At 47.1% G+C, this 13,984-nt stretch overlaps 1 protein-coding gene across 1 annotated transcript in view; it reads right to left on the bottom strand.

Moving 5' to 3' along the window:
• The window catches only part of IGDCC3 (immunoglobulin superfamily DCC subclass member 3), a 180,481-nt gene that overhangs the window by 53,994 nt on the left and 112,503 nt on the right, over window positions 1-13,984 (bottom strand). The window contains exon 6 of the mRNA XM_090029075.1: window positions 3,878-4,036. Coding sequence (XP_089885201.1) covers window positions 3,878-4,036 — 159 coding nt within the window. The remainder of the gene's footprint in view (window positions 1-3,877; window positions 4,037-13,984) is intronic.

The raw sequence follows: 13,984 nt of genomic DNA, 5'->3' as shown, positions 1-13,984 counted from the left end.
CCTGAGGTTTTACACTGGACAGCCCCACCTGGCTTCACTCCAGTTCATCCCTAACTTACTATTCCAAGCCCACTCCTAGCATGAGTTATGAGCAGCACTGCTGTCTTCCAGGATGAACACAGTGCATCATGCCTGGCTACCTGGGAGACTCCAAACAGAAGAAACGCCCCCTGCACAGAAACCAAACCACACAGCAAATCCACAGAAGGAAATTCTTAATGCCAGGCTTTTCCCATGAGCAGGCCACATCTTACTAATGGGATTTATCTCATACGCAGCTGATGTGAGTATAAAGCCCCAATGGCAACTGAAGCCATTGCCTACCTGGAACAGGAATCTTAGCAAAGATTTTGGTGCATTTCAGCTTCTTTTAATGTGTTTGGGAACAAAGACACCACCCTTCGTTCACAAGGGCTATTTGGAAATGGCTATATTCTTATGGATGGTACTAGCCAGTTAGGAGTTAGACCACCTGGGAATCAACTGGGGCTTGTGGAGCTGGTCTTATATCTTCAGTGGTGGAAGGGATCCACTTGCGAACCCTCACATGTGACTTGCAGGAACTGACAGGTGAGCATCAAAACTGAAGGAGAGCACTCTCCCCATCACTAGCATGAAAGGTTCAATTAGCTTGCTCCAGCAGGAGATGTATAATTTTAGATTCAGGATATCATCAGTCAATAGTTAATGAGTGAACTGATGAGAATACGAGATGCCTTAAGTGGACTAGTTTGAAGAGGAGGTGAGTGCCTGTAATCAGAGAAGGATTAGTGCCATTCAGCTCCATGCTACCAGCTGTGTTGCCTTTATAAATACTTGCCTGTTTCCTTTCACCATGGAGACTGGTTGTCGCTCAGTGCTTATTTCTGGCTGCTAGTGGAATCGCGGGCAGACCCTTTACGAGTGGCGTTTCAGGCCTGTTGTTGTGGGAGAATGGTAGCACCCACTCTAGCCAGCGCTGAGACTGGAGCTAATTTCACAGATGACTTTTTAAGAGTGCTCAAGGCTGACACTTCAGCAGTGGCTCAGACGCATCATTTTGCTGCCACCGAAAATGGCAATTTCCCAAGGAACCAGCTTTAAACACATTTAATTGTCAAGCATGATTGTGCTGCTGATGGGTGCCGGGTGAGCAAACTCTGCTTTTCCATGAAGACGTGTCAGGACACAGCCACATGAACTTCCTCCAGGGTGCCCCATCTGCATGCCTCAACCCTGCTCTAGAGAGATGGGGTGAGAAGGCTGTTTTGTCCCCCTGCCTGTTTAGCCTTCGATGCTGATACTCTTCAGAACAACAGGAAATAATGACAAGTATGGGAGTAAATTTTGTGACGCAGCCACTATAAGAACTCAATGGGGGTGGGTGGCTGTTTCAACCTTTTCCACAGAGGCAACATTAGACCTTCATGGCTTTTGATTTCCACTTACCTAAGCTGGATGAGAACAAGGGCTTGCAAAAGGTGAGGATTCACAGTGTGCTACCATTCTCAAAGTAAAATATCTGAAGGAGCCATGCAATGATCAACCCACTGCAGACTGGACCTGTACACAGCAGACTTCACCTGCGGGCTGCAGCCCCATTTTGGACCAGGATATAAACTGTTTCCACCTCCATGCCCACTCTGAGATTGAAACCCCACCACTTCTATCGCAACCTCAGTCCAGAGGAACAGAGCCATACTCAGCCTTATAAACAACCTGGCTAACTTATAACAGGCTGACAGTGGGGGTGCAACCACTGTCCTGGACAAAACAGCATATGTACAGGGAACCAAGAGACAACTTTCCAATGTGTAGTTTTACAAACTCCTGACAGAGGATCCCAGGGCACAATACTGGGAAGAAGTAGATAAACTCCTCAAGAAACCACCTCTGGAAACACAGGAGAGGATTCCTGCCAGGAGCCCAGGCCAAGCAACTTTTACTTATTTCCCAAGATCCACAGACCTAGTGAGCCAGGACACTGCATCATCTCTGGCACTGGCCCATCAGAGGGAGCTCCTGGCTACATCGACTCTATCCTATTTCCAGGCACTACTGGAGCTAACAGTTATTTGAAAGACACCGCGGATTTCTTAAAGAAACTCGGCTCCGTGAACAAGCTTCCAGAAAACACCATATTAGCCACCATGGATGCCCTATCTCTGCACCGACAGGCCCCATGAGGATGGATTACAAGCCATAAAGAACATTATCCCTGATGAGGACACTGCTTCTGCTTCTATCAAACTCTTTGTCCTCACACACAACTAGTTCAGATTTCGAGACTCCCTATACCTAAAAATGAATGAAACTGCTGTGAGCAATATGCCCATATATTTAGAACAGACCTCAAAGTAGGTGTTGTCGACAGTTGTCCTCTCCTCCTCCCCCATATAACTAAGGTGTATCAATGACATCTTCATCACCTGGACAAATGGGAAGGAATCTCTAGAGAAATTCACCAGGACTTCAAATCCCACTTCTCCATCAAGCTAACTCTGAACTATTCCATGCAGAAAATTCATTTCCTAGACATGAAGGAGAAGGTTTCCAATGGGCACATTGGCACCATGTTGTATTAGAAACTGTCACAACGACCTTTATATCACCAGCTTTCATCTGAAGCACACCACTTGATCCATCATCTAAAGCCAAGCTCTGTGTTACAACTATATCTGCTCTCACCTCACTGATGGGGAAGAACACCTTAATGGTTTGGAGTAAGGATTCCTACAATCCCAATAAAACTCCCAAACTGTAGCCATTTGAATGAACAAAGCCAGAGTCAGACCTTGCACCAACCTGTTACAACACCAACCCCAGGGAAAGGACAACAGAATCCTTCTGGTTGTCACCTACAGCCCCCATCTTGAACACCTTGGACACATGGTTAATAACGTCCAGCCCCTCCTGGAAAAGAACAACCATCTCAAGGTAGCCACGGGGGGGCAAACCTATCCTGACTTCAAATGGTGTCTGTCCAACAGCAGGGTACCTAACACCCTTCTCACTGGGGCACCAGGCCTTGCAGTACACCAAGGTGCCAGCTGTGCCTCCTCACCAATACAGACAACGCCACCACTGGACCAAATGACACCAATTCTCTCTGCCATCTCGCATATACAACTTTACCATCCTCATATATACGATCACCTGCTTGAAATGACCCTCTGCTGTCTTCATTGGACAGACGGGGTGATCCCTACATGTAAAAATGAATGAACACTGTCCTGACATCCATTCTAGAAAGATGCACAAGCCTGTGGCAGAACACTGGACCCTCCCTGGACCCTCCATCAATGACCTCAGAGCAGCTGTTCTTAGTAGTACAACTTTAAAAACCAGCTTGAACAAAAACTACAGAACATGAGATCGTCCACAGACTGGACTGTGTTAAGCATGGTTTAAACAGGGACTACCAATTCTTATCCCTAGATTAGCTTTTGTGACCTCTTTTTCCACTGTGGGCTTATTGCTTGTTTGCTTCTCCCAGCACTGTTCCCTCTCCTCTCCCTCACTGTCTTTTGTATTCAAATCACTCACTCCATTTTACATGCTGCTCTATGGATATCCTTTCACAGCATCTGATGAAGTGAACTCGGACTCATAATAACATATGCTATCTAAATCAGTTAGTTTATAAGGTATAAATTGACCCTGCCTTATGTCTGACTGCAGACTAACAGGGCTAACTACCTTTCACTGTTTTGCTATCAGGTTGTAGACCTTTCTGGCTTTATGGGTGCAGAATGAAAAGTTTATCTAGTGGGAAAACTAAACTGACATCAATAAAAGAAAACTGAAAAAGTCACATCTTTACAGCAGGCCAGGTGAAAGAGGGTGAGAAAACAGTCAGGTAAATAAAATTATTAAATAGCATCCTGCTTTGTCTTACCTTGTACAACCAGCCTTCCCTGGGCCGTTCTCCGCACCCTGGTGCCAGGTTTGTTTGCTGCACACACATATATCCCAGAATGCTGCACAGTGAGGTCAGAAATCATGAGATTTCCTGTCCCAAGCACCTGAATCCCTTCCACACCAATTGGGCGGCCATCTGCAAGCAGAAAGGGAAAAAAACAAAATTACTTGCTTAGGCTTTAAGCTCAACTCCCTCACCCGCAATGAAGTCCCAGGTCAGGGTCCTGTACAGCTGCCCATCTGATGCAAGCTTTTCCCCTGAGCTCAATGGGTTTTAGTTCAGGCTTCTCCATGCTGTAACTGGAACAGAACAAGCAAAGAAAAGACAATCTGGGATCCCTGACTGTGCCATTGCTCTCCATTACAACTAGAACTGGATGAAAAACACAATTCCCACTACACCATTTTCACCTTTTCAAAAAACACAGCCTAAACTCAAAACAAAAACTCATACATTTGTGTGGAATCATGCAGTGTTTCATCTTGGAAACACCAAAATATGGCATTTCTGAAACAAAGTTTATGCTCTCCAGGATTCTGGCAGCACCTGCTGACATCTTGCATCGATGACATCTTTTCCTGACAGCTGCAGAGCTGCTATCACTGAACAGCAGTGGGGAAGCTGGTTAACTTTACCACGTCCTTTCAAGGGTGAGCAGACATGAAGCTGTCAAGAGTCAAGTCACTGACAGGTTCCAGGACTCCTCTAAAGCGTTCTCAGGAATTGGTGGGCTTTCTGGTACTCTAGACCAGCCCTGCTGTCAGCTGGGGCAAGCTGACCTGGGAATCTGAAAGCCATGCCATCCCCAGCTGTAGAACTAGCTGGGTGATAGGACTGCCCTGACACAGTGGACCCACAAAACCCAGCTCTTCAGATGCCTGGGAGAATTTCTTCAAAACTGAGTGAATTTTGTGAAACACTTGTTTTGATGAATCAGTGCTTCCTGGTGAAAGCCTGTTCGGCTAGAGAATTCCCAGCCTGCTCTAATTATGCTGCATTTCATCAGTAGCAGGCCATGGCTGTTCATTGCACCATTGGTTTGTATTTTAAGACTCTATCTGCCAGACATCTATGTGTGTTAAGAGTGTCTGAAGGGAGGGAAGGTGAAGGGCTGTCACTGCTGGTGAAGGAGCTGCCCTTTCATTAGATGTGAAACTGGACCCTTGCTCCTTCTTACATTTGCTAAGAGGGAAGCGGGAAGATCCTACAGAACAAGAAAAAGAGACCCAGCAATAATGACCTCTATATATACCTGCTCCTCTCAATAGCAAACTCCCCAGCGTGTTATGTTCTACAGGAGAGGTGCTCAAACCCCTACCCATGGGCTAAGTCTGGCCTGCAAAGCCATGTCATCCAGCCCCCAGGGCTCCACATGGGTCCAGAAATGTGGCAGCAGAGGAGAGGTGACAATTAGCACTGCCACTGCTCTCTTCCCACCAAATTTCCAAGCCCTGCCTGACTGCATTGGGCCTGGACCATTGCCATGTGGCCAGATTAGGCCCCAGTCACACCCACCCCACACACTGGATTGGGCCTACAGATGGACTTGGCAGCTCTCATCTGGCCTACGGGATGAAAAAGCTGTGCACCGCTGCTCCAGAGTTGGGGATAGGTATCTAACAAAAAGGTAACTGTAGGCTAGTCAAGAAAAATTCCTACCAATGAGCTCAGTTAGCCTGCAGCATGACCTCTCAAGGAAAGCAACAGCAGCCCAGTAAAACCAGAATTCAGATACTTTGCAAGGAACCATTGTTCCCTGGTAAAAGATCAACCAAGTGAGACGACAGTCATTTTCCAGTGCTCTGGACCTGATTCTAAAGATCTGCATTCCAACTGACTTGGCTCTACACATAGTTTCATAGTTCATAGTTTCATAGTAGCTAGAGTCAGAAGGGACCTAGGAAGATCATCTAGTCTGACCCACTGCCTTGGCAGGAAAGAGCACCGGGGTCAGATGACCCCGGCAAGGTGCTCATCTAACTTCCTTTTAAAAATCCCCAGGCTAGGAGCCTGCACCACTTCCCCTGGAAGCCGGTTCCAGGCCCTAGCCACCCTGAATGTGAAGTAGCGCCTCCTAATATCTAATCTAAACCTACCCTCCGCCAGCTTGTGACCGTTATTCCTGGTCACTCCTGGCAGCGCACGGGGGAACAGGGACTCCCCCAATACCTGCTGATCCCCCCTGACCAGTTTATAGCAGGCCACAAGGTCCCCCCTTAACCTTCTCTTGTGGAGGCTTGCCCTGCTGACCCCTGATCATACGAGTGGCCCTCCTCTGGACTCTTTCCATATCGTCCACGTCCCTCTTGAAGTGTGGCGCCCAGAACTGGACGCAGTATTCCAGCTGCGGCCTGACCAGTGCCGCATAGAGGGGGAGGATCACCTCCCTGCACCTGCTCGAGATGTATCTGTGGATGCATGACAGGGTACGGTTGGCCTTCCTGACTGCCTCCCCACACTGCCGGCCCATGTTCATCGTGGAGTCAGTGACGACTCCAAGATCCTTTTCCATCTCTGTGCTGGCAAGAGGGGAGTTCCCCAACCTGTAAGTGTGGTGCCGGTTCTTCCTCCCCATGTGCAACACCTTGCACTTATCAGTGTTAAACCCCATCCTATTCTCATCCGCCCACCACTGCAACCTGTCAAGGTCAGCTTGTAGCCTATTGCACCCTTCTAGTGCACCCACATCCCCCCACATCTTAGTGTCATCAGCAAACTTGAACAGGGTGCTTTCTACCCCCTCATCCAAGTCACTGATGAAGATGTTGAACAGTGCGGGCCCGAGGACCGAGCCCTGGGGGACCCCACTGCCCACGTCCTTCCAGGTCGAGAAGAACCCATCCACTACCACCCTCTGGGTGCGGCCCTCCAACCAGTTGGCGACCCATTTGACCGTGTGGGCATCGACACCACAGTCTCCCAGCTTTTTGATGAGGACAGGGTGAGAGACAGTGTCGAAAGCCTTCCGGAAGTCCAGAAAGACTACATCCACAGCAACCCCTGCGTCTAATGATTTGGTGACCTGATCGTAAAAGGCCACCAGGTTGGTCTGACAAGACCTGCCACTGATGAACCCATGTTGGTTGCCCCTGAGCATGCATTCCCCCGCAAGGCCCTCCTGGATGTGTGCCAGGATAATTTTTTCAAAGAGCTTACCCGGGATTGAGGTAAGACTAACTGGCCTGTAATTTCCCGGGTCCTCTTTTTTTCCCTTTTTGAAGATAGGGACCACATTGGCCCTCTTCCAGTCCTCCGGCACCTCACCAGAGCACCACGAGTGCTCATAGAGCCGCGCCAGGGGTCCCGCAATGACCTCGGCCAGTTTCTGTAGAACCCTAGGGTGAAGATCGTCCAGACCAGTGGACTTGAACACGTCCAGCCTCTCCAGAAGTACCCTAACTAACTCCTCGCTAACCCCTAGCCCAGGCGTGTCTCTCCCGGGGCCCGAGGGGGGCCCAGCAGGGAGGTGGCTGAACTGGTCCCTACTTAGGAAGACAGAGGCAAAGAAATCGTTAAATATGTTAGCTTTGTCATCTGGCACGACGACTAAGTTGCCCATCGTGTCCTGCAGGGGCCCCACATTACCCGGGACCCTCTTTTTACCCCCTATGTATTTGAAGAAGGACTTCTTATTGTCCTTAATCCGGGAAGCTAGTCCTATCTCCATCTCTGCCTTGGCCTTCCTGACTGCCCCCCTACATCCTCGGGCGACTGTAACATAGTCCTTCTTGGTGATGACCCCATCCCTCCATTGGGTGTATGCCTCCCTTTTAGCAAGGAGACATTCCCGGATGCTCCTAGTGAGCCATGGGGGTTTATGTGCCCTCCTGCTCCCTTTGACCCTTGTCGGGATTACCTCCCTTTGGGCATGGAGGATCGTCTCCTTAAGGAGCAACCACTCACCTTGGACATCTGGCTCCCTTCCCCTCTGGGTCCTCAGCGCTTCCCCAATGATCCTCCTTAGCTTGTTGAAGTCAGCCCTCCTAAAGTCTAGGGCTGTTGCCTTGCTGCAGCCCTTTGCCACCTTACGCTGGATGGTGAATTCCAGCAAGCGATGATCACTGTCTCCCAGGTGGCCCATCACCCGCAGCCCCCTCACCAGGTCGTCACCCGTGGCCAGCACCAGGTCCAACAAGGCGTCTCCCCTGGTGGGGCTGTGCACCTCCTGGGTTAGATGGAGGTCCTGCACTCTGGCTAAGAACCGACGTGAGTGATCAGACTTGGCTGACTGCTCTTCCCAGCAGATGTCTGGGAAGTTCAGGTCCCCCATGATGACCACATCCTTAGCCCTCACTGCCTCTGTGAGCTGACCTAAGAATTCCTGGTCGAGCTCTTCTCCCTGGTTGGGAGGTCTATAGTAGACTCCCACCGTTAAGTCTCTGTCCGCTGGACTGCCTTTTACTCTAACCCAGAGCACCTCAGAGTGCCCCCCCTCTACCCCCTTGCTAATTGACGAGGAAGTATATTCCTCCTTGATGTAGAGTGCTACTCCTCCACCTTTCCTTCCTATCCTGTCCCTCCTGTATAGCCTATAGCCCTTGACACTCACCGCCCAGTCATGCGATGAGTCCCACCACGTTTCTGTGATCCCCACTATGTCACATCTACGATTCGCTTTGATCCAGTTGGGAGCACAGTTATTGAATGGCTTTTAGCAACGGAGAGCCTCAGATCAAAGGGACAGGGAATGATTCCACTTGCAAGTATCCATATCTCTCAACTACAATCATTCCAGCATCAATATCTACTGTAATCCAAGGGTAGGAAGTCCAGGTGTAAAATCCTCCAGTGGTAGATGTATGCCTCTTATTTTTATCCTCGCTCTCTGTAGTTGTGCTTTGGACAATAAGTTGATAAGTAGCGAGGTCAGAAAAAAATTCCCCCCGGTACATGATGGCCAGAAAATGGTATTTAGAGGTTTGCTTTTGGGAACTGGTTTGTAAGTAAAGTAGATATGCATTAGAACAATGGTTCATGGCAATGGCAAGGGTTAATTGATTTCTAAAAGCCTGTTTGTAACAAAGTTTCTTCAAGGCCCACCCTGTCTGATACAGGCAAGCAGCAAGCAGACATACAAGCTGCGAAATTTAAGACCTGTTCCACAGGGTTCCACAACATGAGGTAAGGTGGCATTAGGTACCAGTGCCCAGCTACAGAGCCCTTGGGATTTCTGGTTTTGGGGAACAGGCCAAATTAAGAGGACACCGGAAAGAACCAAATTAGGATGTGTGCATGTGATGGGTTTGTAAAACAAGGGAAATATGCTGACAGGACAGAACATGGATGGTAGGACAAACTCAGAGAGACCAATCAGTGATACCCAAAGATGAAAGGTCATCAGAGGAGAGAAAGAATATAAAGGAGGGATTTTAGAGCAGCAAAAGGTCCCCAACAGGGGAATCTGAGGCCATTGTGGACAGAAGGCACACCACCAGCCTGTCTCACCCACTCCATTGTGGGGGCAAGGGAGGGGGTTCAGCTTCCAACCTGCTGACATCTGACACTCAAGAAAGAACCTCAGGGTGAAGCTCTCATACTGGCCAGACATACCGTGACTCTGTAAACCCTGGGACTGGTAGATATAGAATTGTTTGCATTATTCTTATCTGCTATCACCACGTATCAATAAAATTCACCTATTATCAAATGGAGAGGTCATGGTCAGTCTGAGGGTTTGGGTCCACCTGGAACAAGGTATCTGGGCCATAAATCCAGGGCCAAAAGTATAGTGCTGCAGAATTAAGAGCTTTATTGGAGAGTTTATTCTTCCCCTGAAGCATCCCCCACCAGTGACGGGATGAACAGAAAATAAACTACATGGACAAAATGGGTGATTCATATACAGCAATGTTTACTGCAATAGGGAATTAATTATAAGTCAACCAAATTCCACATTGCAGTCCATCTCCAGCACATACAGGATCCACCAAGTTTGTTTCTGCTGATGTCTCAGACAACTGAGATCTACATGCAACCTTTTTCTCCCTCCAGAAATTATTTTTGGATGCCACAGGCAAAACCTACTTCTAAAAGATCCCAGTCACAAAAAGAAAGCTCAAGTCCTCAAGAAAAGGTGGAGAGATGAGATGAAATGGGAAACCAGGTTTTTGAAAGGAAACAGCAGGCCCTGCAGCAGGTGTTTGTTAGATTCCAATGGTTGGACCCATTAGAGCAGCAGAATTCACTGATGAATTTCAAACTGGGTAGATATTGGTGGAGCACTCGCTCGTGGACCAACAAGCAGGAAGTAGAGGATATTCCTTGTCAATGGCAAATATGTCTCCCATGCTCTTGGCAATGCTTTGCTGGAGAAGTTTAAGATAAACGTTTTCTGGTCTCATAAGGCAGGCAGATCCAAGTCACTTTATTACGTACATTGCAGAAAAAAAATGCTCAGGTCTTTTAGACAGCGATAAACAAATTCCATTAACTAGCCATATGGCTGGCCAAGAGCAGTAAATGGATCAGTCATAAAAAAGGGCGGTAAAGTGTAACCTGCCCAACATTTAACAGGCAATAAGATGGGTCCTTGCCTTGAAATGTAATTTAAGCTGAGCAGAGAGAAGGTTTGAACTAAATCCAAATTGAACTTGATTTTATCTTTGAGTTAGGTCTTTTTGAGGCTCATATTTAAAACAGGTGTAAAAAGCCCTGTTTAAGTACGAGTGTCTATAGGCCTCCCATTGTCTCTACAGCTGCCGTTGATTGATGAGATGTGAGAAATCCATAGGAACATAGGAAAAAATCCACTGCTGAAGCTTTTCTTTTCTCTTAAGATATGGGACAGACATTCTTCAAGGCTAAAGGTTTAAGGGAAATGGCCATTCACATCTCAGGAGTTTTGCAGTTTCTAATTTCTACCTCACAGGGCTGGTCCAGCAAGGTGTCCTGTTCAGGATGCACTCCATGCCCTCCTGGCCCAGCAACTCTCATCCAGTCCATGGAGCCAGATGAGTTTGACACCCCTGGGTTAGAAGGCAGCAGGTTCTGTGGGCTGGTGTCAGAAAAATTTGGGATCAATCTGTCAGGCTAAAATGGAAATGGTTCAGATGAACTCATAAGCTCTCTCTAAACTGTCCTTTCAAGACAGCAAGTCTGCGTGGCATCAAATGCCTCTTACCTCCCATCCGAACCAATTCAATTAGAGTTTGGAAATAGCATGTCTTTTCCCATGGGCCTGAGCAGGCTAGCAAAATTTATATGAGTCCCTTCCTGGAACTCAGCCTCAGTAGCTTTGCCAACCATCAGCAAGATACTTAATATCCTTTGCTGCACCAGGGGTTCTCTGGCTTCAGTTCTATGGATGACTTCATTACACAAAACTTATCTTTTGGCCTCCCAAAACTTGTTTTTCCTTTTGCATTTTCTGTTTGCAAGACTGGCCTCTAAAACAGGTGAAGAGTAGACCCAAGGACCACTCAGGAAGCAAGATATTCTACAGTCCACAGACAGCCACCAAGCTCTATAACTCTGCAGAAGATAAACAGCTAGCGGCACGCTGCTAATCCAAGCGCTAAAGGGGAAACTGAGCCCCATGTGTGCGTGCTTGCTTTGAGGTTGCAGAATTAGGTCACTTCCACTTCATTTTACCCTGCCTGGATTGTGACAAAACACCACTATCAACCAGCTCGAGAACAGCGGGGTGGAATGCTGATGGGGGCTTTAAAATACATGTTGTTTTTAAGACATGGGTTTTGATCAATAGCAAAGAACAGCTGGTGATTCTTTAACAAACACTAGTTCCATTAAAACTGGCTCTTCTCCAAACAAGAGATGCTCCCAAAGAATCTCTCTATAATATCCAAATACATTTTTAAGTTAGCCATTAGCATAGGAACTGGATGAAAGTATCTCACCATGCGAGATACAACTTATTTATTTTTCCAAGGTATCTGTGATACTTTTTCATAGCAACGGTCTCCATTGTTCTGTCCCATAAGCCAGTGATTGGCACATTGGTGCCAATTACAGAGGTTCATTAAAACGTGCTAGGCAATATGAATATGCAACAACATGGATGCCTTTCTTTGATAAGTAGCAAGTAGAAAGAAAGTAACAACTTTCTAATGTTGACCATTTAGGTCTTTTGTGGATCCTTTGTATCAGGGTATAGTAGCCTTCTACTTTTTAGACACATGGGTCTTCTACTCCATCGGACATTGGGCACCACGTATTAGCATATTTAGAATACATTGCAACAGTTGACTATTCAGTGTGTGAAGTGGTGAAATTTACTCTATTATTTCTAAACACTTACAGGACTGGTGCTCCTGTCAACCAGTCAGCCATCTATTGCAAGCTTCTGTGTCCAATAAGTTACCAATTAATTGGCTCCTACAATTGTTGTATAGTTTACTTCCTGAATGGCTCCCTCTTTAGTAATTTCCTTCCCATTGTGGGACCCATTCTGACAACTTCTGTATAATGCTATCAGATAATCACTGCCCTTTCTTTCTCGTCTCACTTCTCTATCTCTCACTAAATAATGTACTATTCTCACTTGGTGCCGTTCTGGAGGCCAACACCATTGGCTTGTCAGTTAAAGGATAAGCTGTTAGGCCCTACATTAAAAATCATCATCCCTTCTGTAGGCTCTGAGGTAAATGCCCAGGATGTTTATTTGCGCATGCTTGCAGGTCCAAGTTGGAGTATGCATTTCTGGAAAGGAAGCCCTATCTTTCCCAGGTAAAACAAAACTTTTCAGGATTTTAATCAGAGCCAGTCCACTAATAAACCTCTAAGTTTTGCAATGTGTATCATGCACTGGCAGACCCAGGAAGTTAGTTTGTGCTAGAGGGGTATAAAATATACTCATGCAAAATGAAATTCAAAATTTACTGCAGATCATTCAAAAACTGGCTTATATGTTGAGTAATTTTTCCCCCCTTCCATCAGCCACTTTTCCACTGAAAACTAGGTGCTTTTGTAGCAAAGCCAGAAGAGAAAGTAGATCTATTTTATAAAGAAAGGATGATTTTATAAATAAAATGAATGCAGAATGTCAAATGTGCACTCATTTCTTCTGGGGAGGGAAAAAGATTGCCACATCATCAAAATTGCAAGTCATGTGACTGGAGGCAGAGAGGATGCAAAGAAAATGGAAAAGCATTGTGTATAAAAACCTGCAAGAGTGAAACATTTCATAGAATGCAATGATTCTTCTTTTAAATACTGAGAAAACTGTTCATTTATCGTTGTTTTGGTTTATACCAAGTTGAAACGGAACCTCACATAAGTTGACAGCCTTCATTTCATAGATTCATAGAAGTAGGGTCAGAAGGGACCTTGTAGATCCTCAGGTCTGACTCCCTGCCCTGGGCAGGAGAGAAAACTGGGCTTAAATGACCCCAGCCAGGTAGGCATCAAGCCTCCTCTTAAAGACCCCCAGGGTAGGAACCAGCACCACTTCCCTTGGAAGTTGGTTCCAGATCCCAGCCAACCTGACCGTGAAGTAGTGCCTTTGGATGTCTAGTCTAAACCTACTCTCTAACAACTTGTGGCCATTATTCCTTGTTACCCTGGGGGGCGCTCGGGAGAACAAGGTCTCTCCAAACTTTGCTGGTCCCCCCCTAGTGAGTTCGTAGACGGCCACCAGGTCCCCCCTCAGCCTTCTCTTGCGAAGGCTCAACAGGTTCAGGTCCCATCGCCTCTCCTCATAGGACCTGCCCTGCTGCCCCCTGATCATGCGAGTGGCCTCCTCTGGACCCTCTCAATGCTGTCCACATCCCCCTTGAAGTGCGGCGCCCAGAACTGGACGCAGTACTCCAGCTGCGGCCTGACTAGTGTCACATAGAGGGGGAGGATCACCTCCTTGGACCTGCTCGAGATGCATCTGTGGATGCATGACAAGGTGCAGTTAGCCTTACTGACTATGTCCTCGCATTGTTGGCCCATGTTCATCTTGGAGTCAATAATAACTCCAAGTTCTCTTTCTGCCTCCGTGCTTTCGAGAAGGGAATTCCCCAGCCTACAGGTATGCTGCTGGTTCCTGCTGCCTAAGTGCAGCACCCTGCACTTGTCAGTATTGAAACCCATCCTATTTTTGTTAGCCCAACTGTCTAGCCAATTTTTGTTAGTAAACTG

This window comes from Crocodylus siamensis, chromosome 15 (assembly GCF_052110815.1).
Source record: "Crocodylus siamensis isolate JL-2025a chromosome 15, ASM5211081v1, whole genome shotgun sequence".
NCBI lineage: Eukaryota > Metazoa > Chordata > Crocodylia > Crocodylidae > Crocodylus > Crocodylus siamensis.
Note: the sequence above shows the minus strand (reverse complement) of the source record. Positions and strands in the feature narration are given on the sequence as shown.